Genomic DNA, 25,968 nt, shown 5'->3' on the forward strand with positions numbered 1-25,968 from the left:
ATTATGTTACCTTTTCCCTCTTTACCTCATTTTATGATTTGCATATTAGTGAGTGCTCTTCTTTACAATTCAGAAAGACTTAATCATATTTTATTTGTCTCACTTTCCTCCTCTAAAGGTTATAGAATCCTTAAAAATTCTAAATTCCATGGAGTTTCTCCAGGTAATTAAATGGGAAAACATTGAGAACAAAATAACCATGGATTCCCATTGCTCAAGGACCTTAAGCATGAGTCAATCATTATAAAATGTTTCAAAATAATAACAAACTGTGAAAAAATATGTATTTTACATTTAAGTCCTTATCTTAAATAATTCCTTTGAGCTGAATGATTCTGTAACTACTAAAGTAATTTTTTTATATTTCTACCATGAAACTTTTTGTTTTTTTTTTCTTTTTAATTACAGATTTTTGTTCATTCTTCTGGGACCCCTGGGAAAGGGTCAACAGTACCATGAGATTGGCAGATCAATTGCAACCCTAATGACAGATGAGGTATTTATTCAAGTTCATTGGGAACATTTTCCTCCACTAGGTACACTTAACTTTTGGAGTTCCTGTATTCATGACTATTTGTTGTGAATCAAATTTCTCTGTTTCAAATCCCCTTCTATGTTTCCACTATAAAATTTCCTTTGAAAAAATTTGTTTGAAAAGGGTAATATATTCACATACATGAAAATAATGCTTTAAAATCTCATATTCTGAAGAAAATGATTTAGTGACACTTAGAATATATTCATTAATATTCCCTTATAGTATATGTGCTGCTAAAGTGAGCGCCATTGTTAATATTATTACAAATCTTGTTTGGGGCAAAGTAATTTTAGGATCTCAAGAAGAAACAGTGGCAGTTTATCTGAATAGTATATATGACACCAAAAGCTATGCAACATCTATCAACTCTCTTTACAATTGCCTGAATGTTCTTAACCTGAGAGTCTTTGAACCATTAGAGGAATTATAGATGAACTATAAGGGGTGTGTGATTTCTTTGATACAGCACACAAGTTTTTCTATGTAAAAAATTTGTGTGTTATTATTTTGGACTGGAAAAAGCTTTTATCAGCTTCTTGAAAAGATGTGTGTCTCAAAAATTATGATCATAAAAATAAGAACATAAGTACTAATATATAACTGGTTTCTTGTATTCCCCAATACCTTATGGAAATCTATTGTGTATTGTTTTTATTGTTAAGGAAGAGCAAATACGAAAGGTCACAGAAGGGTCATACATTCAAAATTCAGTAGTAAATAACAAACAGGTTATGCATTTTTTAGAATCTTATCTAAATAATTTAATGTATTTATTGAACTACATGGCTTTGGATACTTGAAAATCTGTAAAAAGACCAAATTAGTATTGTCTATAACTTTTCCTAGATTTATGAAATCTGAAAATTTGAACTTGGTTTTCAGTTTGATATAAATTGTATTTTATCTGTCCAAATTATGTTTTATGGTTTTGTATGGATCTGTTATTGATATTTACACATAGGAAACCAAAAGCTAGAAGAAAAACACATTTTTCATCAATCTGAGAAAGAATCAACTTGATGAGTGTATTAGTTTCCTACGGCTACCACAAACACCACAAACTGGGGGATTAAAACAAAAATAAATTATTTTTTCACATTTTGGGGGGCCAGAGTGGGATATCAGTGTGTCAGCAAGGCCACATTCTCTCTGAAGGATATAGGGGAGAATGTTTCCTTGTCTCCAGCTTCTGGTGGCTCCTGGTGTTTCTTAGTTTCGAGTGACAAAATTCTAATTTCTGCTTTCATCTTTACAAAAGCCTTCTTCCCCTGTGCCTCTGTTTGTCTTCTCCTTTTCTGTCTCTTAGAAGGATACTTGTCATTAGATTTAGGGCCCACCCTAATCTAGGATGATTTTATCTTGAGATCTTTACCTTTATTACATCTGCAAAGACTCTTATTCCAAATAAGGTCACATTCTGAGGTTCAGGTGGACATGTTTTGAGAGGACAGTACTCAGTTCATACAGTGAGTATCACTTTATTGAAGAAATCTGGAAGAAGACAGGCGACTTGGAAAAGGGATTTATGAGAACCACAAACCTGAACTCTCTTGAGAAGACATTCACAGTATCTTTGCTTTTAGTGTTCCTATATTGATGAATATTTTACAATTTTTACAGTATTGCAAAATATATGACACTGTGATTTGTAGTCCACAATTTAAGTACTGTGACTTTTATGCACATACATTTCATATTATGTTCCAAATCTGCTACATTAGGACATAAGATATTTCTGGGGCATGGGCTGTATTATATGGTGAGAGGAGCATGTTATATCATGGGAGGGACATATATATACTTAAGATTTTTCTTTTCCTGATTCTTCTTTTCCTCAATTAGAGTCAAGATTTTCTCAAAAGAAAGATATCAATTCCACAGGTTTGGTTTTTTTTTACTAATCGAGTGGCCATGGAACAACAGGGAAGCATCCATGTTTTTTAAATTATAGATTTAGAGTGAGAGCAAGAAAGGATTTCCATCTATTTCCCTGATTAATAAGAACTGCCCAATTTGCGAGCAAGCATTAGTTATCTAAATGTGGGCTCAAGCAGAATTCCCTTTGACTTGAAAGTTTAGAGCTTAGTTTTAGGGCAATTTGTAACTCTCTGTGAGCAGTGGGGTAGAGAAGCAGAAACAGCCAGAAAGTTACTACAGAAAATGAGAGCAATTGATTATAATCTACTATTATATGTAGATTTTAAATACTTTTAAAAGAGAAAGAACTTTTTTATTGTTCAAAACCCAGGTAGAGAAATTGTTCTGCTTATCTCATTGCTTTGAAGCAATGAATACTTATACTCATTAAGAACAAAATTAAAAAAAAAAGAACAAAATTTAATCTGTCGATTCATAGAATTAAGAAAGAGTATCAGATTACAGTATCAAAATGTAAATTCCATGGCAGCAGTTACCATTTATTATTCAATTTTGTGCCCTGATTTTGTCAGTTGCTCAAATAAATATTTATTGACTGAGCTTTGTTGGTTTTTCTCCTCTCCATACTGGAAACTTCTTGTAGGTAGTCAGTCTGTCTTTCCTTTTATCTTTAGACTTAGCATACTGTTTGGTCTTCAGTCAAGGTTTGATCTTTTTATTTTAATGAGTTAATGACTGAAAGTGCTAGTCATTTTAGCAATACCTGACATTGAATCAATTCAGTAAAATATTTTCTTCATTTCTGTTTAGCATTATTAGAGATAAGTCATGATTTTGCTTATTGGCACTATTACCCATGTATTAATCCCTTAACATGCTTAAGTCTTATTAAGCACGCCAAAGGGCTATTGTTTATATAATAGTATGCTGATGTTTATCATAATAGAATTTAAAACTGAGAATTTCTTAAAAATCTGTATTTATGAAATTCATTTAAAAATAACAAAAACAGTATCTATTAACATAAATGACAGTTTTATGAAAACAAAAGGAAAAACAAAAACAAAAAAATTACTAGGAATGGCATTGTTTTCCTTTTTCTTGTTCTGGATTTTTGAGCCAAGAATTTTCTCTATTATCCAGATTTTAAGTCAACACTGACTCTGTTAATCTGCAAACATGCCCGATTATAGCAGCCACTTAGGAAATACTATCAAATAAATGTTCAGGTTTTCCCCATCCTTAAAATGAAATCCCTTTCTGTTTCACATAGCATCTACCATTGAAGAACTATTGATTGACTCTAAATTTCAAAAGTGTCTTTATTATAATGAATTTTGGTCTCTATTAAGACAAATTCCTCCTTCATTTTGTTCTTTTTAAATTCAATGATGTCAAAGAGGCAATAGGCCAGTCTATATAGGGTATTTGTAGGTCATATAAGGGCTTTGAGTTGGGAAGCAAATGGAAAGTTTTGAGTAATGACATGATTTATCTCGCATCTTAAAAGCATCACTTGGCTTGTGGAGAAGCAAGGAACAAAGCAGAGAGACCACTTAAGAAGCATTGCAACAATTTAGGCAAGCAATGGTAATGAGAGAGAAATCAGTGCAATTCCACTTAAAATCCTGTTGGGATTTATCAAGGGGCTTGATAAGCTTATTCTAAGAAATATATAGAAGAACAAAGATCCAAAAATAGTAAAAGTAGGCTTGAAGGAAACAACACATTTACTGAAGTTTCCTCCTAATTCACTGCTCTTTTTTTTTTCAGCCTCCTCTTTTGGATCATTCCTTCTTCCCTCCCACTGCATTGATAGGAACTTTGCTTCTTCATTATCCACTCTGGTTCCTACATGATCAGTTTCTTCCTCCCTGCTGTATCATATCTATCACCTTACAAAGATGATCTAGAATCTCCTGTCTTTTTAAAAGAAGAGAAAGGAAGGGAGGAAGAGAGGGAGGGAGGCAAAGAAGGAAGGAAGGGAGGAAAAAAGGAAGGAAGAAAAGAAGGAAGCAAGGAAGGAAGGACACTTCCTATTGGTGTGATAGATATTAAATCCATGTGGCCTGCCTGGGTGATTCAGTCAGTTAAGCAGCTGCCTTTAGCTCAGGTCATGATGCCAGGGTCCTGAGATCGAGCCCTGCATAGAGCCCCACATAGGGTTCCCTGCTCCCTGTTCAGCAGGGAGCTGCTTCTCCTGCTCCATCTCCTCCTCCCCCTGGCTTGTGCTCTCTCTCTTTCTCTTGCTCTCTCACTCTCTCTCTCAAATGAATAAATAAAATCTTAAAAAAATTTTTTTTTTAAAGAAATTGACGTCATGATCACTGGCCTTATGAAGTTATCCTTGAGTCCTCTGTATCTTTCACACTCAAGTCCATTCTATCAATAAATCTTGCTCAACTCTCACAATATATCTAGAATCCTACTACTTTTGACTTTCTGAACTGTTTTCACCTGATTCTTACCCTTATCACCTGCCTGTGCCAATACCCTCTAATGGCCTCTTACCTCATTCAGAGTAAAAGTCAAAATTCTTATGAGCTATAAAATCCTGCAGGATGACATTCTGCCCCTCTGACCTTTCCTCTCAGACCTCATCTCCTTGCTTTCTCTCTAGCTCACTCCTTCCCAGGACTTGGCCTCCTAGTTACTTCTTGAATATGACTTACATACATGCTGTCACCTGAGAGTCTTTGCACTGACTCTACCCTCTGTGTGGAGAGCTCTTGCTTCCAATATTTTGTTTTTTGTTTTTTGTTTTTTTTTTCCTGAAGTGTCTCATTGAGGCCTTCCTTAATCACCCTATTTAATTAAGCACCCTCCAATCATACTCTTGTTCCTCTTTTCTGCTTCAGTTTTCTGCAAGGACCTTAACACCCTCCAACAAAATGTATACTCACAATATTGCTTATTTTCCATCTCTCCCCTCCCACTAGAACATAAGCTCCATGAGGGGATGAATTTTTGTTGGTTTTATTCACTGCTGTATCCTTAGCATAGAAATAGTTTGATAAATGTTAAATGAATGTTCAGAGCTCATGTTTTAGCAGGAAAAATAAGCACTAAGCAACTAATTATTTAATTAACAATTAATTATAATTATAAATACAGTGAAAACTATCAAGAAAAATAATGTACTAGGAGAGTATTAACAAGATGTGTAATCTTGTTTGAGAGGGGATCAGGGAAGGCTTCTCTTAAAAGTCAAATGTATGTTGAAGTCAGAATGTTAGGTTCGCTACATAAGGAGAAGGGAGAGGAGCCATTTAAAGTAATTAAACTACTGGGAAAATTAGTGATAGGAAATCAATAGTAAAGAATGTTTTCAATTTAAAATCAAACAAATTATGATATCTGTATCTGTGAGGAGTTTGAAGATAATAGGAAATCAGCTGTCCTGGATGAATTTATTTATCTAAAGCAGGTATAAGAATAGGAGCATGTGATCACTTGAAGCAATTTATTTTTAAGATTTTATTTATTTATTCATTGATGAGAGACACAGAAAGAGAGAGAGGCAGAGACACAGGCAGAGGGAGAAGCAGGCTCCATGGAGGGAGCCAGACGTGGGACTGGATCCCGGGTCTCCAGGATCACACCCTGGGCTGAAGGCAGCGCTAAACCACTGAGCCACCCAGGCTGCCCGAAGCAATTTTTTAAATTAAGAGATCAACTCAAAGATTTCCAAACAGTTGCTATTAGCAGGCAAGAGTAAAGTAGTTAAACTCTTGGTGGGATTAAAAACATTTGCAATTCTTAAATGTTCAGATTGGGTCTCATGGCCATATAAAATTCTTTAGAGGTAGATAGATAGCTGAGCTATAAACTCAGTGGCCTGTGGAAGGGAAATCAGTGTTGTCAATATTTTTAAAAAATGTATCTTTCCCAAGATACAACTAAACCATTAATATTTCTTTCATGTCTTCACTTGATCCTGAACAAAGACTATATATTTATCACACCAATGATCTTTTGTAAAAAGTTCTTGCCTGGGAAGTAAAGAAAAAGCCTTTGAAAATAATCATTATCTCTTCTTCAGCAGTCTAGATTCAGTATCAAGCCAGAAACTATAACAAATGGCCTAAAAGTAGAATAGAATATTTGAAAGCACAATTTCCCTGGGAATTCTGGAATATGTGGTCACTGTAATATGTAGCTCAGCATAAATAATAATTTAATAGTCCCAAGCATGAAATATTTGTTCCATTTCATATTATATGGAATACAAAAAGCATCAGAAATATTTATAGTTAGTATAGATTTATTTTCCATTTATCTTTATTTTTACTTTCCTCATTTGCTGTGTTAAGTATATGGTTCTTCTGTGTGTTAGTCAGAAGAGATTAAGTTATGCTGTAGGAGTAACCACCTAAAATCTCAGTGGTTTAAAACAATGAGGATTTCTTTCTAGCATGCTGTGTGTCTGTCACGAGTTGGCAGAGGGGTTCAGCTCATTATAGTCACTCAGGCACCCGAGCCCATAGCACCTCCATCTCAACTTGCGTTTTCTCAGTTATTATAGCAGACAAAAGGCAATGTATTAACTTACACACTGATTATCATTAATTTCCATTTGACAGTGACATAGGTACACCTGAGTGGGACATACCTAACCCCAATATCAAGGAAGGCAAAGAAAGAAATCTTACCCTATGTCTAGAAGAGACATAAGTTCTGTCAGTAGCTTAAGTGACTACCACAGGGTGCTGTGTGTATGTGTGTAAATGTAACTCACCTTGAATGGAAATATGCTTGCTACACTGTATAGATAAGACATATATCAAGAGAATACTAATTTATAACTTCATTACTATTTAAAAATTAAAACAAAGTAAACCTTTTTAATTGCTTTATATGTTCCAGGGTATAAATATTGCTAAAATTTTTAATATATTCTATAAATCGTATTTCTCTTTTTAAGCAAGGGCTTCTTGGAAAGTTTGACTTACCCACACAAAATATATAACCTTTACCAAACCTGAATGCTTTCTTTTTAAAAAAAAAAAGATTTTATTTATTTATTCATGAGAGACACAGAATGAGAGAGAGAGAGAGAGAGAGAGAGAGGCAGAGACACAGGCAGAGGGAGAAGCAGGCTCCATGCAGGGAGCCTGACGTGGGACTTGACCCTGGGTCTCCAGGACCAGGCCCTGGGCTGAAGGTGGCGCTAAACCGCTGAGCCACCCGGGCTGCCCCAAACCTGAATGCTTTAAAAAAAATTTTTTTTAACATTTTATTTATTTATTCATGAGAGACAGAGAGAGAAAGGCAGAGACACAGGCAGAGGGAGAAGCAAGCTCCATGCGGGGAGCCTGATGCGGAAAGGATTCTGGGACTCCAGGATCACACCCTGGGCCAAAGACAGGCACTAAACCAATGAGCCACACAGGAATCCCCCAAACTTGAATGCTTAATTCTAGTTTAATGAGCTTCTCTTCTTACTCCTTTCCCTTTCTCTTACTCTTGCCTCCAGAAATTTCAATATTCATTCTAGCATTCTTAGAAAAAAATATATATCTGTATGCATTCATAGAATAAAGTAAATTATAATAGTTTTAAGTTAAAAACTTCTTCATTTAGAGCTACCTATTTCTTTAAATTGTTATAATCACATTTAAGATAACTGGGAAGTGAAAACACTGAACACATTAAGATTTTATAATTACTTTTTTTTATCTTTTATTTATTGTTTTTATCTTGTCCTCCTATAGGTATTTCATGATGTTGCTTACAAAGCTAAAGATCGCAATGACTTGGTATCAGGAATTGATGAATTTTTGGATCAGGTTACTGTTCTCCCTCCTGGAGAATGGGATCCAAGCATTCGAATAGAGCCTCCCAAAAATGTTCCTTCCCAGGTATGTTTATTTGAAAATACTCTTAAAAATCCCACCTTTTGTTGTCTTTTACATACATGCACTGAAATAGTATAACTCATTCAAAAGGTTCAAAATGATTTAAATTATAACCTCTGTGATATTGTAATTTATAACTATAAATATATATTTGGCATTCATTCCCTTTTTGGCACGGAGCTCCTAAACCCCTTGAAATTTCCTACAAGAGGAGAGCAATAAAGATGTCTTTGTTATGTTAATTTGGCGACTTTTGGTACTCCCCACGGGATGGGGGCTGGTGGCCAGTGGAGGCAACTGTGTGATTAGAAGGTTGGAACTTTTAGGGAGTGAAAGGGCTGGAGATTGAGTTCAATCACCAGTGGCCAATGGTTTAATCAGTCATGCCTATGTAATGAACCCTCCTTGAAATCCCAGAAGGACAGGGAAAAGAGAGCTTCCAGGTTGGTGAATATGTGGAGACTGGAGAGAGTAGCATGTATGGAAAGGGTGTGGAGGCTCCTGCCCTTTCCCCATACCTTGCCCTGTGCATCTTTCTACTGGCTGTGTTTTTCTGAGTTACATGCTTTTATAATAAACCAATAATCTGGAAGTAAAATGTTTCCCTGAGCTCTCTGAGTAGCTCTAGCAAATTAATCGAACCTGAGGAGGGGGTCATGGGAACCTCTGAACCACTCACTCAGAAGCTCACATAGCAACCTGGGGAGTGAGATGGGAGCAGTCTTGAAGGAGTGAACCCTCAACCCTGGAATCTGATGCTGCCTCCCATCAAATGGTGTCAGAATTAAGTTGGATGGTAGCATTGCTTGTTGGTATGAGGAACCCCTTGTTCTCCCCACATTGGAATTGGTACCAGGACCTATATAACATCTCAGAAGCCAGGAACATGAAGTTACAGAGTCTTTCTTGATGATATCCAACACACCTCACTGAGAAATTTGGTATATTGATGATATGCCACTAAATCAAATGGTCCCACATGCCTGGAAAAATTTTAAACCCACTTTAAAACATATTATACTGGAGGAAGATTAAAATCGTAATGAAAGTGTAAAATATGGCTTGAGAATTATCCCACTACTATCCTTCCATATTTTGATATAGCTCTTTGAAATTGGCAATTATTAAGAAAATTCAACCTACTGCCCAGATATGGGACTCCCTCCACCATGCTTCTTGTGGGGTTACTGGCATCTTCTTCCTCTCTGCTCCGCCTCTCTTGTCTCTGGAGCATGGAGTAGGATCCCTGATCTAGGAATTAAAGATCTAATTTTGCCGTGTGTCCAGATTTTCTTACTGTTTATTCTTCTTACTTTAATTATTTCTGTGAATACCTCATGGCTTAATTCATTTAAATCTTTCTGAGTGTATCTAAAAGAAAAAGAGAAGAATGAGAAAAGGAAAAACTTGTCACAAAAATAAATAAATAAATAAATAAATAAATAAATAAATAAATAAATAAAAACAAGGAGCACAGGGTGAAAAGGCCAGTAGATACATACAGAGTGTTCTAAATCCTCACCAGGAGATGAAATTGAGAAAACTGGAAAGAGTGCTTTTATCAGATGATGGGTGAAACCTGGAAGTTAAACAATGCTCATTAACTAGGGGGTGATGAAGATTTAATCAGATATCTTTTGAAACATCAGAGAAGCTGCAGAGACTCAATGTGCCTAAGCCCTTTTTTTTTTTCTTTTTTGAGAGTGAGAGAGCGCATATATGCCTGCATGTGAGTGGGGGAGAGGCTGCATGTGACTAACCAGAGGGAGAGGCTCCCCACTCAGCCCAGAGCCCCTGCGGGGCTGCATCTCAGAACCCTGAGATCATGATCTGAGCAGAAATCAAGAGTCAGTCCCTTAACCGAACTGAGCCACCCACATGCTCCAACCTGAGTCCTCAACCAGAGGTTCACCATCTGCTGAACAGTCTACAGAGAAGGAGCTTCTTTTTTTTTTTTTTTTTTTGAGAAGGAGCTTCTTGATCTACCTGAAGAATCTTCCTGAAACAGCTGAAGAAGTAGTTATTACTTTCTAATGTCCAAGTGGGTCCTGAGAAGAAAGTTTGTTTAGTCTGGGAGTTCACAGGTCTTATTTGACTGGATGATGAAAATCAGGTACCACACATCTCTATACAGCCTTTCTACTTCCTTCGCAGAAGGTCCCTGGAAGTGGAAGAAGGCTGGTCCCTGAGAGGTATAGGAATAACTGCGGATACTATACTCAATGTGAAAGAGAATGAGCAGAGCCACTAATTAAGAAATGAGAACTACCTGTTCTACATAAAATCTTATGCCATGACCTTACAGAACACTAAAGAATTCACATTAAATCATGCAGTACTTTGAGCTCAAGGCAATAAGCGGTCTAATGTTGATATCCATGGGAACATGTGGATATATAAAGGATTGGAAAAGGATTGTTCTCTCCATATAATGGTTGTTGGAATGTGCCATCTTATAATGTACCAAATGAAAACTAGTTAAAAATATATACAGTAAGGCACTCAATAATTTATATTTTTCCTAGCTGACATCATTTATCACTGTTGAAGGACAAAGTCATATGACCTTGTTTTCTGCCTCTTTAGTCCACCTTACCACACTAAACATTTCACTATTCAGTCAAACTCTTTAATGTTTAGTAAGTAGAAATGTTTGTTTTTATATAGAAATGTCTATATATGTAGAAATTAAACTTTTAAGATGTTTCAAAGCTCTTTAATGCTTTAAAGTTCTTTTTGATATCCCATAAAGAGTTAGTATCCAAAATATATAAAGAGCTTATAAAACCCAATACCCAAAAACCAAATAATCCAATTAAAAATGGACAGAGGACATGAACAGACATTTTGCCAAAGAAGACATCCAGATGGCAAACAGACACATGAAAAGATGCTCAACATTACTCATCATCAGGGAAATGCAAATGAAAACCACAGTGAGGTTCACCTCATACCTGTCAGAATGGATAAAATAAAAAAGAAGAAACAGCAGGTGTTGGCAAGGATGTGGAGAAAAATGATCCTCTTGCACTGTTGGTAGGGATGCAAACTGGTGCAGCCACTGGGGAAAACAGTATGGAGGGTTCTCAAAAAGTTAAACGTGGAACCATCCTTTGGCCCAGGAGTCACACTACTGTGTATTTATCCAGAGAATACAAAAACAGGAGTCACACTACTGGGTATTTATCCAAAGAATACAAGAACACTAATTCAAAGGGATACATGCACCACTATGTTTATAGCAGCATTATTTAAAATAGTCAAGATATGGAAGCAGCCTAAATGTCCATCGATTGATGAATGGATAAAGAAGAGGTGGTATACATACAATGGAATATTAGCCATAAAAAGACTGGAATCTTGCCATTTGCCACATGGGTGGAGCTAGAGAGTAGAATGCTAAGCAAAATAAGTCAGCCAGAGAAAGACAAATACCATTCAATTTCACTCATATGTGGAATTTAAGAAACAAAACAAATGAGTAAAGGAAAAAAGAGAGAGACAAACAAACAGACTCTTAACTATTGAGAACAAACTGATGGTTACCTGAGGGGAGGTGGTTGGGGGGATGGTGAAATAGATGCTGAGGATTAAGGAATGTACTTGTCATGATAAGCACCAGTTGATTAAAATAAAAACTTTTTAAAAATTTTAAATAAATAAAGTTTTTTTGATAAGTGTATGTTGTTTATGTAACTAATGTCAAAATTTATTTAATTCTGCCTTGCATTAAATTGGAATATTTACAGGTTCCAGGTGGATCAATATTTTTAAAGATAAAACAGTGAAAAAAATTTAAAAAGGAAAATTCAAAGACATGGCTTGATCATATTATATAGAAAATTCCCATTACTGCTAATCATATTTATGATTGAGAATGATTTTTTAATTATTATTCTTAGGTATTTCCTTAGTGTAGACATATGGTATAAAACTTTTAACAATTTTGCCTATAATTTCAATCATTATATAATTGAGAAAGGTAAAAATAAAGATTGCCGCTATTTTGAGGGGTCATTTTTTTTTTTTTTTTGAGGGGTCATTCTTTAACTGTAGGCCTGACTGTGTTGAGATTGGTGGCCAAATGTTTGTTAAGCCCACTCATTCATATTGCCTCCTCTGTTCCTACTGAATATGCCTCCCGAAATCCTCCCGGTTGTCATCTACTCAGCCTTGTCTTGGGCTCTTGTCTCGGTGGAGTCCAACCCGTCAGACTCTTCTGCTGTAGTTGACTCAGTCCTGGACGTAGTAGTTTTCCTGGTTAGCCAGAGGTGGGCAAATGAACATGTGTACCATTCAGTTATGAGTATTTAAAAAGGCAGCTCAATCTCACTATCCATTTAAGAAATACGTACTGATGTTGTTTGTATTTCTGTATTTTCATTCTGAAGTCATTTCATAATTATTGGAGATAATATGATTTCCTTTTCTCAGCAATTACAATTTTCTGATTCTATACCTACAGCCACATAATTTCAGTTGATCTACTACCAAAATAAAAGAAGTTGCTTAAAGAGTAATTTTTAGGGTAACCGGTGGATGTATTTTTGTACTTGTAAACATCTTTGCACTTATAATATTAGAAAAGGCACTATAATGCCTCCTGAAGTAATAAGAAACTGATGTTATTTGGGAAAATTCTATGAAAATATTAATAAATTGAGAGTGAGACTTTCAAAGTCACTTGTTAACACCATTTAGTTTTTTAAACATTAAAGCTTAAGTCAAACATTTTTTAAAACATCTTGCCTTTGAGGAATGATATTTTTGAAGCAAGTTGAGGCCTGGGAGCTCTCTATTTTTAAAATTATTTTTATGAGACTCTTTAAAATCAGGATTAATTATTGGATTCTGAGTATTAAGAGACAGTAGTAGAAAGAACATTGAATTAGGAATCAAGGCACTTGGGTTCTGCTATGCTTCTTTACAACATTAGTATTTTTTAAATGTATGTTGTAATTGAATAACAGATACTATGAACTATGTTTTATTTCATTAAATGAAGCAAGATAAATTAAAAGATATTAATCACTCTGACTTCGTACTCATTCAAATACTATTTTCCCCCATGGGATAATTTCTGTGGTTTTTATGTTCTTTTGAAATCTTTTGAAACAGATTTTTTTTTTTTTTGAGAGAGAGAGAACACATATGCGTGGAGGTGGGGGCAGAGGGAGAAGGAGATGCTAGGCTCTACCTCACAACCCTGAGATCATGACCTGAGCCAAAAATCAAGAGTCAGATTCTTAACTGACTGAGCCGCCCAGGGACCCCATAAATCACAGATCTTTAAAGATTTTTTCCTCTCAGTTAAGAGAGGAAGAGCTAGTCCCCTCAAAGGATAACCTTGAAAATATTCTTTGGAACTTTATACTGGTCATTATGATCACTCCCTTTTGTAGACCCTAAACTTCACTTTTCTCTCATGCCATTTACTCGCTTGTTGAAACCACAACCCTGTGTGAATCCAATTCTTGGTTCTGCATTGATGCAGCTCAGTATAGCTGAAGGAGAAGATAACTACACTGACTGATATTATTAATTCATGGCCACATACCTCAAGTGGGCCCTTGATGTTGCAAGTTCATCATGCTGTACTCCCCTAGTCCATGAATTCTCTCTAGATGACTATTTCACACGTTTTCTCTCCTCAGATCTTTAGCACATCCTTCCTGACTCTCACGTTCTGATTTTAACTTGCTTCCCACTTTCCTGAGAAATTTGAAATGATCAAAAGAGAACTGCCATAGATTCCTACTACCACGCATATCTGCCTACCAGCATCTGCACCCACACAGTCTGCCTTCCCATGTATTACTGATGATGAATTAGCCAGTTAGCATCCTACCTTTGCACCAGATCCCATCTCTTCAAACCTACTCAAAGACATTATGCCACCAGTTTTCCTCTTTCTCTCCTATGTCATCATTTCTTCTGTTCTGAGTTTTTAAATTTTTATTAGCACGCAACATTTTTATTAGCATGCAAACTTCTTAATTTGGAAATCTTAAAAAAAAAAACCCTCTCAACACTACAACTACTATCAGCCACTCACCCGTTCCTTTTTTGCCTTCTGCAACCAAATGGCACAGGAATGGCCCTCTGTACCACCTGCTTCCAATTCCTTTTCTCTAAATCTCTCTTAAACTTTCTCCAATAAGGCTTTTGCCCCCATCACTTTACTAATATTACTTACATTCAGGTCACCAAAGATCTCCACAATGCCCAAACCCAATCCAATAGTCAATTCCCAGTCTCTATTTTATTTAGCCAATCAGGGAACAGCCTTGGACAGAGTTATGACTCCTGTTTCCCTGATATATTCTCTTTGCTTAGCTCTCAGAACACTACATTCTTTATTTTTCTCCTAGCTCACTTGTCACTCCTCAGTCCCCTATGCTGGTTTCATCTTTTTTTCTCTGATTTCTTTAATTTGAAATGATGCAGGCTCAGTCTTCAGCCATCTTCTCTTTTTCTACCCACACTCATTCTCTTGGTAATGTCACCCAAGAGTTTGGTAATGTCATCCATCTTAGAGCTTTAAATCCTCTCCCAAATTTATTGTTCACTTTGAACTTTGAGAGGTATTTTTCCAAATTCCTATCCCATGTCTTCACTTGGATGTCTTAAAGATATCTAAAATTTGACATGTCCAAAGTTTGAACTGAATTGCAGATTGTCTCATTTCTGTTCCTATATACATCTTTGCATTTATGTGGGAAAAGGCAATATAGTGCTTCCTGAAGAATACAAAGAAACTCCAATCTTTTTGCAAAGTCTGTTCCATCTGCACCTTCCTATATTGGTAGGTCCTTAATTCCAATCTTACAGGTGATCAGGCCAAAACCACTAATTTTTTATTTATTGTTGGATTTCCATTCTGCCAGGAAATACTCTTGGCGTTGCCTTCAGTATTTATCTAGAATTACACCATTTCTCATTGATGCCACTGCCACCATTCTAGTTCAAGCTACTATCAGTTTCCTCCTGGATTATTTAAATAGTTTTTTAACTGATCTCCTTGCTTCTGTCCTTAGCCCCTGTGTTCTAAACATAGCAGCCCGAGTGACTCCAAGTGAGATCATGCTACCCCTTTCCTCGAAACCCTTTAACTTTCTCATTTCACTGAGAATAAAAGCCAAACACTTACAGTGATTTACTAAGCCTATACGTTCTGGCTGCTTTTTACCTCTTCAAATGAACTACCATTTTCTTTCTTGCTCACTCCTCTCCAACCATGTTGGCTTCTTTGCTTCCTATTCTTCAGACCCTACAGCCATACTCCTGCCTTGACACTGTCCTATTGACTTTTCTTTCGCCTGGATAGCCCTCAGTTATTTTTACGACTCACATTTTTCTCAAATGATGCTTTCTCACTGATCCTACCTAACCATTCTGTTTATAATTGCCACTCCTTCCTGCCTCACTACTCAAGCCACACCTCAGACCCTCTTTACTCTAAATTTTTTATTTTTACATAGTTTTAATCTTTCTAACACACGATAGAATTAATTTATGTGTTTAATTTGTTTATTTTTTGCATTCCCCATTAGAATGTGAGCTCCACAGTCCTGATTTGTTCACTGGTATGTTAGTGGTGAGAACAAGAACCTGATACAAATTGGCTCTCAATAAGTATTTGGTTTTTTTGTTTGTTTTATTTTAAAAGATTTTATTTATTCATGAGAAACACAGAGAGGAGGGAGAGAGAGAGGCAGAGACACAGGTAGAGGGAGAAGCAGGCTCCATGCAGGGAGCCGGACCTAGGATTCGATCCTGGGTCTCCAGGATCATGCCCTGGGCTGAAGGTGGTGCTAAACCACTGAGCCACCCGGGCTGCCCAATAAGTATTTGTTGATTGAATAAATAGGTTGTATAATCTGAGTAGTCAAATATATACTCAGTCATTGATTTGTTTTAAAATACCAAAATACCTGTGTTTCTGAACAAAAGATATTTCTAGTATTTTCCTCAGAATATTCATCAGTACTGTTCATACATCTCTTTTCACATACTTTCCCCCCTTACTATAAGATGAACACTCCTAGATGAAACAGGTACTTTAGAATGGCAAATATCTTTCATGATTTATTATTTGGCTGGTTGATATATAGCTTTTTCCATTGTAAGGCAATGAGTCAACATAGCCAATAAGGGATAATTATCCAGAAGACCAAATAATATCATTTGCTTTCTGAGATTTGTGGAAGCTAAGAAGTATTTCCTGGATGACTGTTGAGTATTAAAGGTACTAGGCCATTCTTAAAGCCCTTTATGGACATCTGATAATTCTTAAAGCCCTTTATGGACATATGGACTTACTCATATGTAAAGGCAGTTCCTCTAGCAGTTGACAGACATCCTCTCTATTATCTTTGACTTTTAGTTTAATGTACCTATTGATGTACTTGGGAAATTGTAAAAATATCAAGCAATGAACTTTTCTATATTTTGTGCATTTCAAAATCTATTTTTCTCATGTTTTAAGCCTGTGCCATTTTACCTAAATGTCCCATTGTATATGAGATCATTTGATAATGATTACACGATTTTGGAATGGCAGTCAAGTGAAAATTTTAATTGCACCACTTTAAAATGTTTTATGATCTTTTTAGGCCCTTTTGAACACATTGGCATGCTCTAAGATAACTGATTTTTAAAAATCTCCATCACTGACAAAAGTGGGTGGGTAAGACAGCACTTACATAAGCCTCAGTTAATTTTTCAATGGCTCAAGTAGAAGTTGCCTTTTGTAAAAATCTTTTGAATCTCTGTGTGTCAGAAAAAAACCTATTGTAAATCATTCCATGGGTAGGAAGATATCAGCCAGAATAAAAGAGGGAACACCCTTAAAAATAGCTAACGGTAATAGTTTAAGTTTATTGAAGAGTTGAACCATGCCAGGCATATGGCATCACCATACCTAGTGCCTCCTCACTCCAACCTACTCAGCCTTCATCTCTCTCTGTCCCCTTCCTTTCCTTCATTTGTCTTCATACCTCTATCTCAATTTGACATTAGAGATTTGTTGGTTGGCTCCACTAAGAATGCTTTTTCTTGCTCACCTTTGCCTCTCTAGCATCCATAACAGTGCCTGGCACACAAGGCACTCAATGAAGATTAGTTGAACGAATGAGCACATGTTCATCAATTTATTTAATTTTCTCAATCACACTGGTGTAGATGTTGTTATTATAAATAGTAAATGGAGGAGGGAATTGAACCTTTAGGACGCTAGATAACTTGCTAGAGGTCATGCAGCAAATGAGTAACAGAGCCTGGGTTCTTAGCCACTCTGCATTTTGCCTCAAGGGAAAAAAATTTGTTTTTGTTATTTACAACTAGCACCTGAAATTAAAAAACAAAAACAAAAAACTTCCTGCAGGAGAAGAGGAAGATTCCTGCTGTACCAAATGGAACAGCAGCTCATGGGGAAGCAGAACCCCACGGAGGACATAGCGGACCTGAACTCCAGCGAACTGGAAGGTTAGTGAAACGCACTTGTATGGGACCAAGTGAGACCAAGTGAGACCAAGTGAGACCAAGTGAGAGACCATTCTTTGTGTCAAGAATTGCTGTTTTGAGATGTAATTTTTTTTTATACTTTGAATACCTGTTAATGAATACCTATTCATTTGAGTACCTATTTATTTGAATACCTAGTACTTGAACACCTATTTAATTCTAGTTAATTTGATTTCCTAGTATTTACTAATGATTTTTGTTACTATGAAACCAGAACAGTGGATACACCATTCCATTTTATCTTACCTAGTCTTTCATTTTGCTGTGCATAAAATGAATTCACAGATTCTTAGAATGAATAAGAAAACTGTCAGTTGCCCCTTCTAAAAGAGCCTGTTGAAAGCTTCAAGTTCAAGATGGAAATAAAAATAAATACCATGAACTCAGTCTTATAGACCCTATCTCATTACATGCAAGTAGGATGTATATAATAGTATTTTTTATTTTCATGGTTGTAATTTGAAAGAGCTATATGATTTATTTTTCTAATCACACATCTTTGAAGAGATGAAAGCTTCAATTTATTTCTTAAAATGGTTCTTTATCGTTTTTTGACAGCTTGTCTCTCTCCAAGCAATGTGTGAGCAGAAAATCAGAAAACCTTGGGAGGGTCTGTCTTCAGGGAATATGTGCACACAGCCTCCATTAAAATTGAAGGCAATGGCAAAGGCTTTGCAGGATTGGTACCCCTCCTCTCAAGGCCATTTCCTGGACTGCTTTCACTGTGTCCTCTAAACCGACTTTCTAGTTTCTGACAACTCTGTGTATTGTAATTCTCCTCTGTTCTTTCCCTTTATCTATGTTTTGTCTCTGAGGAAATGTCCTTGAATGTCTTCCTCGGGCTCCATACATAATTTGAGATGATTCAAACAGTTTTTTCCTTTTCCCTTTACTGGAAGCGTGGTTACTCCTTCTGTTTGCTTTCATATTTTCAAATGCTGTCTTTTTATTTTTGGTGGCTCTTTTTTTTCTCTCTTTCTCTCCCTCTCAGGTGTAACATGCCACATAGCTTAGATTTTTTTCGAAGTTCACTTTTCCTTACTGCTTCCTAAATCCTCCCAGGTCACCAATATCCGGTATCTTCGCTTCTCCAGAGTTCTTCCACAGATTCTGTTGCTGACATGACTTGAAGTATCCATTACTCATCTGCTCTCCTGGAGTTGCTGGTGTACATCTGGGCTGCTCTTGCACTGTTCTCTGCAATGACCTCCCACTTCCGGATTTAGATTTTTGCTGCTAAAAGCACGTTTATTACACAGTAATATAATAGCTACCTAGACTAATGTATGCCCTAATAAGTAATTAATTAAAAACAATGGTCTAATAGAAAGTACTATCAAACCTATAAATATTAACTACTATGTAATCGCTCATAACCACCTCAAAATATTTGGGGGATTAGATGGGATATAAATTATAAATGAATGAATAATTAGTAGATTAAATTTATTTTGAATTGTGACTTTGATAAGTTAACAAATCATTCAGAAAAATGATCCTCCCCAAATAAAAACTATGTAAACATTTATCAGACACAAGTAGGGGAACCTAAGATGATCTTTGTTTGTGTGAGTTTCACAGGTTCACTGTAAGCTCCTTTGAGTTTAAATGTCGTCTTTTCAATTGGAATTTCACTCTATTCAGTTTCTCTTACTCCATATCTTTCTGATGGAAGCAATCACTAGTAAAACATAGTGATTGTATCACTTACATACTAGTTAAGATACTTACTAACATGTTACTATTGGGTCTATTTCAGATCAGGGGAATTAAAAATGATACTCAAAATGAAGAGATAAAAAACAAAACAAAACAAAACAAACAAACAAACAAAAACAAAATGAAGAGATACATTTTCAAGGCATACCAGAATGTTTCTCAATAGAACAATAATTTGCAAGACAATTCTTAGATTGCCAGTGAATATTTCTATCTAGAAAATAAATAACAAAAGTTAATATTTTTGCATAATTCAAATATATTCAGCATACTGGCAGTGTATTGGAAATAATAGGATTTTTAAATTCCCTGCAGGAACTTAATCATAGTCTTAATTCATTTTAATATGACATCTTTATTCCATGGAGCACAAAGAGCTCTTAGTAGCCAAGTGTTAAATCCACATATTATTATCAAATGTTCAAAAACAAATACCTGTTCATTACTCTCCTTCCACTTATGGAGGAACTCTGTCTTTACTAGGTGTTACCGTGATCCTTAAGGCCATTTAGAAGCATGTTTGAAATAATACCTGGTGAGGAATATATTGGCAGTGAAAGTAGGTAACTGGAGCCATGGTTAAACACTACTTCTTCTCTCCAGGGTAATATTCACTACTGGAGGATGCAAAAGCCAATTTACCCTCCCAACCTTCACTTTCTGCTACACTAAATGAAGTGTAAACAATTAGAAAATGCTGCCAGTGATTGAGGGTAGCAGGCCTGAGTTTAGGAAGAATAGATGGATATAGAAATGGCACAGAGATTAGAGTAATCCTTAAATCTCATTTTTTGAATTTTGATTGAGGAAGCACTCTGAACCTTGTTTGAGAGAATCTGGTTTATGTTTTGTTTTGTTTTTGTTTTTTTGGTTGCTGGCACAATATTTGGTTAGGAATGGGAGTAACATAGTGGTACAAAGCCATCTCTGTAGATCATGATAATAAAATGTAGCAGGTTAAAATGGGTCTCATCTCTGCTGATGGAAAACGAATACTGTGACCTGGCAACAAAGTAAATGAGGATTTTTATTTGTGTGGGGTTTTTTATATTTGGATTTCACTCTTGTGTTTCTCCCCCCTGTCTTAGGATTTTTGGGGGACTTATTTTAGATATCAAAAGAAAAGCTCCATACTTCTGGAGTGACTTCAGAGATGCTTTCAGCCTGCAGTGCTTAGCATCTTTTCTGTTTCTCTACTGCGCGTGTATGTCTCCTGTCATCACATTTGGAGGACTGCTGGGAGAAGCAACTGAAGGTCGTATAGTATGTATTGTGTTTTTCTTAGAATTTTAAACCTCAATCAGTTTTTAATATTCATAGTTAGACAAGTATCCATTTACGTTTGTATTCTGTTATTAGGAGAGATTTGATGTGTGGTCTTACCGGTACACTTCATATGAGTTTCCTGGATGGCTAGTAGAACTAGTAGTCTGAGAGTGGAATATCTCAGAAGTTAATTCTTGGTCTTACACAAGGTTCTAGTCTCATCCCTGATCCTCAAGGCTTGGCTAGCTTTTTGCTCTGGTTCTCACCTCACAAGCAGTCCCTTTCCTATTTATACAGGCCATGCTTCTGTCTTGACACTTACCATAAATACATGTAAACTCTTAGTAGACAAGAGAAAAGCAAGATAAGGAATATGGAGAGGACATATCCTCACTGAGTATCAATCCTATCCTGCTGACTGCTTGTCCCCGCCTCTTACCCTACATCCTGCCCAAGGTCACTAGGCTTTTCATGGCAAAGGAGAAAGAATATACTCATGTATTTTAAACATTTTCTCCCTAGTTATAATGGTTGCCTGTGCAGCTTAGATAATGGACTTATTTATATCTCTACACAGAGTGCAATCGAATCCCTCTTTGGAGCATCTATGACTGGGATAGCCTATTCTCTCTTTGGTGGACAGCCTCTTACCATATTAGGCAGTACAGGACCAGTTTTGGTGTTTGAAAAGATTTTGTTTAAATTTTGCAAGTAAGTGTTAAATACTTTTGGCCCTTAGCCCCTTCCTATTTCTCCACTGTATTTATACTTCTCCCAGCATCACATTTGGGGGTCTGCTGGGAGAGGTAGAAGTGGCTGATTCGATTCAGTTTGCCATTTTTGTCTCTCCATGGAAATAAAGAAAAAGTGAAAGATTTGTGTGATTTGTTATGTAAAATTTATAAAAAATGATATTCTGTTCTATACAGAGAAACTCCTTTTAGTTTTGTCCCCTTAGACGTTCCCTTTAGACAGTCTTGAATTTAGATACTCATGGATTGTGAAGCTTATTTACTTTCACTTCCTGAATTAGACTTCTTTCCATCTATTTGAAATGGTGGCAAGCTGCTAAATGACCTTATTTCTACTTCTTTTCCTCCTTCTAGAGAATATGGGCTATCATACCTCTCTCTAAGAGCTAGCATTGGACTTTGGACTGCTACTCTGTGTATCATACTAGTGGCCACTGATGCAAGCTCCCTTGTCTGCTACATCACCCGGTTCACTGAAGAAGCTTTTGCTTCTCTTATTTGCATCATTTTCATTTATGAGGCCCTGGAGAAGTTGTTTGAACTCAGTGAAGCATATCCAATCAACATGCATAATGATTTGGAACTGCTGACACAATACTCGTAAGTAACATTTTCCCTGTTGGCCATGAGGCTTTATCTCTTTACAAAATTACTATTGTTTTTAGAAATATGAGAAAGTTACCCTGCAGATAATGTGACTTAAACTGATTCATGATCCAAATCCTTGACCAGATTCTCAGAGTTGAAGAGGATTTTAAAAGTCATCTCAGCAGCTACTCATCTGATACTCGGGTTCTCATTATAAAAACAAAAACAAAACTCACTGAAGTTAAATGTAATTTTGCTTTCAGATCTTACAGCATTTCTGATGGAGGTACTCAGGCTTTTCCTGTTGAAGGTGATATTACAGTTTAGGATTAAAGATGGGACTGTACCTACTGCCCTTTCTAGTTTTAGTTTGGAATTTCTCTAAGGCTATGTTTGCGGAGTAGGTGTGGACATTATATTGCTCCTTCCTTTGATTTGATTCTAGGATTTTTTGGTCGCATTTATATATACATTTTTGTACAGCAAATATTTGAAGCAATATGTTCTTTACAAGGCAGTTAAGCCATCAACATTCTTATAAACTGCTTAGGTATGGCCTACAATCCCTTGAAGATTTATTACCTTTATTTACTAGTAGAAGATAGTGGAATTGTTGAAATTAGGCCAAAATAGTATAATGTTAGAATTTTGTTAAGAATGATGTAGTGATAGTGTTGAAAATAGCATGATTTTTAGTACTTCTGATTTTTTGTGGTCATCAGAGACCACATCAGTATACATCAGTATTCTTCTGTTGCAGGCAAGAAAAATTGGAATGAAAATATAAAATAACTTTCCCAAAAAGCAAATAGTGAGGGTGTTGTGAACAGGACTCAGAAGTGGATGAAGGTGCTGTCAGGGACGCTCAGGAAGCAGACAAATAAGAAAAGCAGTTTGATCAGTTTGAGGGATAACCCTTTCAATTCTCTTTAGAGAGCAGTGTCACCTAATTTGGATATCCTTGCTGGGATATATGTTTATCTGCTTGGATTTTTCAAACTTATTACATGCCAGGTACTACACTAGAGGCACGAATAATACTTTGTCCTCAGTGAGCTTCCAGTTTAGTAGGAAATGTAGACAAATAGACAACACAATGAAGTAAGTGCTGTGTGAAGAGATTGGTACAGAATGCAATGGTACCACATCAGACAAACACCCAACCTGGATTTTGGGTTCATAGAGGACTTCCTGGAGGAAGTGACATAGAAGACCAAACAAAATATTAGTAGGAGTTAGGAAGGTGCTGAGGAACGCAGTAGGTGAGGAGTCCAGATGGAAGGAATGGTCTGGATGCTTTGAAATATTTGTTGAAAGTCATATAGATAGTGATAAAACAAGAAACTAGATTCAGGTTTTATGATTTTGATGCAATTTTTCAGTACACCGATGAATACAAACAAGCTCTCCAAAAGAAACAATATAGAACAGGTACAACAGGTGAAAGCAGACCTATTCTGTTTGAAGTGGTGGGGACACACCAGCTGTCCACCCTTCCTATTGTTCTGAACCCTCAGTGGTCACTTCTAAGGTACTTCAGACTGAGGAAAACCATTTTAATATCTCCTGGTTTAAAAAGGGAAAAGATCAGAGAAGCAAAGACTCTGCCCTGGATAATGGTCATAACTTGAAGGTAAAAGAAAAAAATAAGACAAAAGAATCAGAAAAAGAAAAAAACCTGGATAATGTCAGGTTGTAAAAGGCAAGGGACAAGGCTATGCCAAGAGACAGTTAGAGGACAGTGGTGCAGAGATCCAACAGACTGAGGGAGAGAGATAATCATTAGCTTAAGAAACAGTGTTGGGTAGGGAGGGGAGGCAGAGCTAAAAGCTAGTTTGCAAAAGATGGAGAAGGGGCTAGGCAGGGGTCATGAAATGGAGAAAGTATGCATTGGCCATTTTGGTATCAAAGAAACTGCCAAACAGGGCCTGCTGGAAAGGGCAGTGAGGTCCCAAGAATGGTGTTTTGTGACGGAGCAGAGCTATGTGTGATCGGAAACGAGGACCCCGAGGCAGAGGAAAGAAAGAGATTAGAGATGATGGTGAGAGAGTAGATAAATGTGGGATTGCAACCTTCCCAAAAGTGATGAGATCAAGACAAATTGTGGGGTTCAGTAAGACAAATGCTCAGAGGATAATTGGTGAGCAAAAATAGCCTTGTTTGTCCATGATTCCTGCTTTTCAGAGCAATCAAGAGGAGGAGAGTTGCATGGGTCCTGACTTCCTCAATGTTTCCATCTCTTTTGCTCTAAAAACAGATTCCTTCAAGCTTAAGTTCAAGTTCTGCTTTATCACAGTGTAGGCATCCAAAACCTAATCATCTGAAGGCAGAGCGGGAATGTGTGCTGATCACTGTGTTCCATTGCCCAAGTGCTCTTCTCAGCCACAATTAGGAGAGATGATTTATCCTGCTGAGTGCTCAGGTTTTAGTATCGTTTGGTGCTGAAATGGGTATAAGACAAACAGGGAGGTTGACAGTCTCCCTGAGAAATGTGCTGACCAGGTATCTTTACTGTACCATCTTCACTTTGCTTTTCACACCGTGATTCCCTGGCCCTCAGTACCACTCACATTGTGTGCATGAATCTGATCAGTAGTGACATTTGCTGGTCTTTGGAGAAGCAAAACAAAAATTTGTTATGCACATAATGCATATATTTATCAATGTACTTTTAGTCACGTGAATTTTAAAAAGTAAGTAAAATTATTGCTAACAATAATGGCTAATGCATTGTATAATCTCATACTTGTGCCGAAAGCATTTTCTGTTTCATGGATTCCATACAGCACGTTTGGTCATTTTCTTGTTCTTGCCACTGTGACCTTTTCACACTAATCAGTTTGTAGTGTCATACTCATGCTCACCTAAATTTTCTACTGATGTTGCTGGCCTCATGCTTTCACAGTTTTTAAGAGAAAAATTCTTAGAAAATGTCATAGCTAGGATGCCGTATATCTGAGATTGCAATCTTTGCAAAATTAATACGCCCATGCTCTCACATAGTTTGTTTAGGTGTAAGATATTGAAGAAGGCATCACATTTAGGATCTGCATTTCAGATATTCTTTATGCTTGAGCCTCCTATATTCAAATTTTCTTAAATTCATAGTTTTATCAACCATTAACACAATGTCTTTGATTTTTAAAAAAACTTTCCTAGTTTTCCTGGCATCCTAACCTTGTAATGTGGTAATATGTAGACCTTATATTTGAAGCTATAAGCTTTCTTTTCATTGTGCCAAGAGCAAGTGTCAAGATAATCAATTTAGTTTCAAGAATGTATACATTACACCAGATGATCAAGTGGAATATGTCAAGTTAGCAATAAGTAATGAGTTTGTGGAAATAACTTTTTCTAGGTTGCTTTGATTTTAAGAAATGGCAAAAATAGAATAAAACATTCAGCTTATGTAAGATGGATTGTTCCTTCAATATATAATAATAATCTAAGCTCTCAAAGATGGTTAGCAAAAGAAAGAGTGGGATGGTATTCTTTGTAGTTGGTTGGGTCAAAGCCAAGAGCAAGGTCTATTACTCTAATTTCTAATATACTAGCACACTAGGGTTAAATAATATCCAGCAATTACCAAGCCATTAGGATGAGTGATTTACTACTAGGGTATAGGAAGATTTTTGTTTGGTTGGTTTTGGTTTTTTCCCTATCTCTTTGTTGTTTTTTCCAACTCCCAGCTCTCTGGATAAACCAGGACTATTCTGGATAAATGTTATTTATTGACTGACATTATACTCATAGAAGAATATTATTTTTCTTATCTCCTCAACTAGATTTGAGTCTCCTTCAAAGTAGAAAACGTGTAATAGTTTTATCCCTCCAGTCCCAGCAT

At 36.3% G+C, this 25,968-nt stretch overlaps 1 protein-coding gene across 6 annotated transcripts in view; it reads left to right on the forward strand.

Annotated features, from left to right (window-relative positions):
• The window catches only part of SLC4A10 (solute carrier family 4 member 10), a 295,705-nt gene that overhangs the window by 190,261 nt on the left and 79,476 nt on the right, over window positions 1-25,968 (forward strand). For all 6 annotated transcript variants that reach the window (XM_041723548.1, XM_041723547.1, XM_041723549.1 and 3 more), the window contains 6 exons: window positions 409-496; window positions 8,131-8,277; window positions 17,660-17,760; window positions 20,607-20,781; window positions 21,362-21,495; window positions 21,891-22,136. In XM_041723548.1, the coding sequence (XP_041579482.1) occupies window positions 409-496; window positions 8,131-8,277; window positions 17,660-17,760; window positions 20,607-20,781; window positions 21,362-21,495; window positions 21,891-22,136 (891 nt within the window). The remainder of the gene's footprint in view (window positions 1-408; window positions 497-8,130; window positions 8,278-17,659; window positions 17,761-20,606; window positions 20,782-21,361; window positions 21,496-21,890; window positions 22,137-25,968) is intronic.

Source organism: Vulpes lagopus, chromosome 11 (genome assembly GCF_018345385.1).
Source record: "Vulpes lagopus strain Blue_001 chromosome 11, ASM1834538v1, whole genome shotgun sequence".
Taxonomy (NCBI): Eukaryota; Metazoa; Chordata; class Mammalia; order Carnivora; family Canidae; genus Vulpes; species Vulpes lagopus.